The 5,000-nt window shown below is 31.2% G+C and overlaps 1 protein-coding gene across 2 annotated transcripts in view; it reads left to right on the forward strand.

Annotated features, from left to right (window-relative positions):
• The first annotated feature begins 897 nt into the window (after positions 1-897).
• LOC122259134 (maspardin) overlaps positions 898-5,000 on the forward strand; it is an 8,607-nt gene continuing 4,504 nt past the window's right edge. Inside the window, exons 1-7 of one of the 2 annotated variants that reach the window (XM_043025704.2) lie at positions 898-1,020; positions 2,032-2,147; positions 2,751-2,885; positions 3,465-3,560; positions 3,792-3,922; positions 4,423-4,531; positions 4,662-4,745. In XM_043025704.2, the coding sequence (XP_042881638.1) occupies positions 2,049-2,147; positions 2,751-2,885; positions 3,465-3,560; positions 3,792-3,922; positions 4,423-4,531; positions 4,662-4,745 (654 nt within the window). In that variant the 5' untranslated portion in view covers positions 898-1,020; positions 2,032-2,048. Of the gene's footprint in view, positions 1,139-2,031; positions 2,148-2,750; positions 2,886-3,464; positions 3,561-3,791; positions 3,923-4,422; positions 4,532-4,661; positions 4,746-5,000 lie in introns of both variants that reach the window. The other variant, XM_043025705.2, reaches the window with a different exon arrangement.

Consider the following 5,000-nt stretch of genomic DNA (forward strand, 5'->3'; position numbering starts at 1 on the left):
TGTGTGTGTGTGGGTGTGTGTGTGCAAATGATAGATGATGCGTCTCTAAATATAAATCGAAACACGAGAAAAGGTCTAAGGTTAACTGAAATTACTGTAGAGCTTTCCAAACTATAACTGTTCCTCTCTTATATTTCCAAGAATATATAGACTTCATGGAAAATAACTTTGTAATGCTTACAGCGGAATTTACCGCACCTCAAAATTGGCATATGAAGGTTTACCACAATAAAACAGAAAAATATTTTTGCTTGATAGGTAAACCGAAGACATAACAGGCAATAATAGATACTTGTTTGAGTGAAACAAGAGAAAACTTTCGAAATATCAACTTCCACATGTTTTATAAAGGGCACAATTGCACTTACATCCCCTGCAGCAAGAGGACATAGAGGGCACTTGCACTTGCTACACCCATTTTTCCATGCGCGGGTTCATATATAATTACTTTAGTTTACCATAAAAGCAAATTTTCTTCTTTGATGTCACACTTACAGAAAGCACATTAGAAGGGATAACTTATTTTTGTTTATTTTTATTTTCTGGAACGATAATAGAATTCATGTTTCAAATCATGGCTAGATGACAAATGACAACAGATAACAATACATATTAAAAATCAGAGACGTTAAATGCCATCACTCCATTGTCTTTTAAGTATCCCATTGTAAATAAAGGCATTGTATCTGGTAACTGGTATTTAAAAAAGTACTTTCCATATAATTGTAAGTGATTATTACAATCATTTATGAAGATGATATTACTGAAATCTCTTAATTACACATACAAATAATTAATAAACCAGAACGAAGGAAATAAATCTAAACGTAACATGAAAAAAAAAGTTATTTTTACATTACAACAAAAAATCCTACCAAGAATCCTTTCCCATAAAAAGGATACATAACACTTATCAATCCATCATTCAATGAAAGAAATCAACTCTGTCAGAAAATGCATGCACGAGATTCATTCATGGCTTCTGCCGAGGCTTCAGAAGGCAGTACGAGTGGTTTATCAGTAAGGATTTTATTTGTGCTCTTGATATCCTTTTTTAACCCTTCTTTGTCTTAGTTTGTATGTGTCTCAGAAACCCGCTTAATGGCCTCTGACCTCTGTGATAGGGTGTTCTATTGAGGTAAGACTTGTTGAAGAAATATTGCGGGATTGTGTGTGTGTGTTTGTGTCAGTTGTAATGTTTTTCTTCGTCTTTAATTCTCTTCCTTTTCGTTTTCCAATTTCTCTTCGTATTGATATTTCGTGATACTGGGTTGGGATGGAAAAACGACCATTTTTAAGACTATTTTTGATGATATTTGGTCCGTTTTCTCCTTCAATTCTAAGGACTAGGAATTGTCTGGAGAAAGTCCACTGAGATAGGAAATATTATTCCTAAAATCTCATGTATTTAGAGTCCCTAAGCTTTTCACTCCTTTATTTTAAATCTTTCATAACCATAGTATGTTGGTGTGGTCATGAGGATATAACTTGTTTGAAGAAATGTGTAAAATGAAGACAGTTTGAGAAAGTTGAGTAGATATAAATGAAGAATAATTATACTCTTAAAGTTGCAATGATATAGAAGAAAGTTAATTGATTAATATATATCCATGTATCTCCACTTGCCTACATACCACATAAGTGCACTTGCTACTGACCTATGTAATACACCTGTGCATCTGCCGCTGACCCCTGCACCTTTGGCACTTTGGCAAAGGTCACCAAATCACCACTCATATCAGTAAATTTTCAGTATAGGCCTATGCCACGATAGAAACTAAATTTGGAAAAGGACCGACCATGATGGACAAAAAAAAAATAAAAAAATAAAAAAAATAAAGGGAAAGAAAAAAAAATAACGTGAACTTTTAGACAAAGTTTTATCTATGTTTTACGTCCTTTTTTACTTAAACAGTTTATTAGATTTCCCGTTTATTGTAGCATGATGAGACACAGTATGATTCTTTACAATTAGTGCTTTGGATTTGAAGATTTCTCAAGAAAATTAATAATCTAACCCAACATTTTCAGACTGTTACACCATTTCAATGGATTTTGAGAGCGAGCTTTCGCAATCTACAGAATACAAAAGTTTCCGCAGCACAGTTCCTCTGAAACAGATTGTTGTCGATAGTGATGGCCTGAAGGTAAGTGTTCCAAAGTTTGACATTTAAGTTAAGTTTTAGATTAAATTGTTATTAGTAGTGTTATTAGTAGTGAATATTATTATTATTGTTAGCATATTATTGTTTTGCTGTTATTATCATCATTATTGTCATTATATATATCATTATCATTGTCATTATCAGTTCTTCTTGTCTTTGTTATTATTATTGTAATTGTTATGACAATTGTTAATGTTATTATTATAATGATCATTTCATGATCATCATCTTCAGTGTCATTGTCATTGTCATTGTTATTATATTTTATTACTATTATTAGTATTGCTATTATTATTATTATTATTATTGTTTTATTTATATTATTATTATTATTATTATTATTATTATTATTATTATTATTATTACTATTACTATCATTATCATTATTGTTATTATTATTATTATTTTCTTATTATTTTTGTTATTATTATTATTATTTCTACTATACTGTTGTTATTATTATTGTGATTTTTATTTTTATTTTTGTCATTATTATTATTGATATCATGATATCATAATTTACATGACACACAGAATCAAGATGTTACATGATCACCCAAGAACACTGTTTTTTAATCACTGCAGGTTTGGAAATTATATGATGCTGGGCCGAGAGGGGTGCGATGCCCCCTCATATGTCTGCCTCCCGTCAGTGGAACGGCAGATTGTTTCTACAAGCAGATCCTGCCACTCACAGCACGAGGATACAGAATCATCTCGGTAAGATAGAGACTTGTACATATATTTACTATTATGTATATGTTTATTACACAAATATGTAAATATATATATTTATATATGTAAATAAATATACACCTCTGCATATGCTTTGAATTGTAGTGAATGTGATCTAAAGGAGCAGTTATGCTGCAGTGCTTTATAAATTAGTTACATTTTTACTGAAGGTATTAATGAAAATAAAGAACCAATGAAAAGAAGAAAAGAAAAGAATATCATCTAAATAATTCATTGATCAGGCATTGGACATAGGACAAAGTTGCAGGAAAAGAGACATATAACTAAGCTATAGGGTACATTGCCACAGAGTATAATTTGATTTTGCTCATGATAATTCTTAGTGAGTTCAAAGAGGTACTAGTACCATTCCCTGTTTGTAAATGAAAACTCATACTTGTAAACTCTCTCCTGATTGGTGGAAATATTTTACCTTGAAAATGACCCAACTACAATCATAGCCACAAAATAATCATTCAATTTCTAAGACTTGATCTTAATCTAGTTATTTATTATCTTTATCATCATTATATAAATTTCACCATAATGTACTTTACCTTCTAGATTGAATACCCTATATATTGGACGGTCAACGAATGGTGTGAGGGTTTCAGACGCTTGCTCGACCTTCTTGAGGTTGATCGTGCTCATTTGCTTGGGGTAAGCATTACGATTTTGTGTTTTGATTTTATTATACTTCCTATTGATTAGTAATCAGAAAATGATAATGATAATTATAATAGTAATAATGATGATGATAATGATGAGTATCATTGTTATTATTATTATTATTGCTGTTATCATCACTATCATAATTATTATTGTTACTGTTAGTGTATATTGATATTGTTATAGCAGTTATAATATTGTTTTTTTGTTTTTGACCAACAGGCCTCCCTGGGGGGATTCCTGGCACAAAAATTTGCCGAGCACACAGCTAACTGCCCTCGAGTTGCATCGTTAATTTTGTGCAATACTTTCATTGACACCAAGATCTTTAACTATAGTGATTCAGCGCCTGTGTAAGTTGTAATTTTTGGACATATCATAGGAATTCATGAAAGGAAGGCAGTCAGTGACATAAATTATTATTTATTTTAGTTCTGTTTTATTTTATTATTAGTTATTATTGTATATTCATATGTATATATTCCTGAAGTATTATGAGTTGAATTCTCTGTTCTGTACATAAAATTATATCAATCATTGTTTAGAGTATTTCTTAGTTTTCATTCAACAATTATCAATTTTTTAACAATTCATTAAAGACAAACAGCCAAGAAGTATATTTACTGTATTATTTTAACATATCTATAAATCCTACATCTCTGTTTATATATTTAATTGATCAGACTGTGTTAGAAACATAATGTGTGTACACCTTTTATGCCTAAATTACTTCACTGAGAAGAGATGGAGTTATTGAAATAAAATAACGTGTACGGTTGAAACATCTGAACTTGTATCTTTTCGATAATAAGCAGTATCTCATAAACATTACTATATATTGTGTTCCTAACAGGTTTTGGATGCTGCCAGCTACATTGCTCAAGAAGATGATCATAGGTCGCTTCCCAAGGAAACTGATGGACTCCCACATAGCTGATTCTATAGACTTTATGGTAGAAAGAGTAAGTTTAGATCAGTGGCAGTTCCTCAGTTTGTTTCTGTGTAAGACTTTAAAAAAATATTTTTTATTCCCTTTATGATTTTCTGTAGTTAACTGAATATTCTCAGTATTCTTTTATGTAACCATTACAGTTAGAGAGTCTGAACCAGAGTGAATTAGCATCCAGACTCACCCTCAACTGCTCTCCAGCCTATGTTCAGCCACAGAAGGTGCAGGTCAGTCTTCACACGGGAGAATCAACTTTTTTTCTTTGTTAGCTTAATATATGTAGCTATTTTAGTATCGCAACAACTTTATTGCACTGTCATTTTGATGTGAATGGTGTTAGATTAAATGTGTACATCTCAGATATATTCCCTCTTCATAACTTTCTTTACTGCTTGTCAGAATCAGGTACTTGAGGCAAGGTGGGTTTCATTGGTGCATATATGTAGACTGTGTATAGCTAACCAAGCATAACATTATTGTTA

The sequence above is a fragment of the Penaeus japonicus genome, unplaced genomic scaffold, assembly GCF_977035675.1.
Source record: "Penaeus japonicus unplaced genomic scaffold, GWHDUDI00000001_assembly GWHDUDI00000032, whole genome shotgun sequence".
Taxonomy (NCBI): Eukaryota; Metazoa; Arthropoda; class Malacostraca; order Decapoda; family Penaeidae; genus Penaeus; species Penaeus japonicus.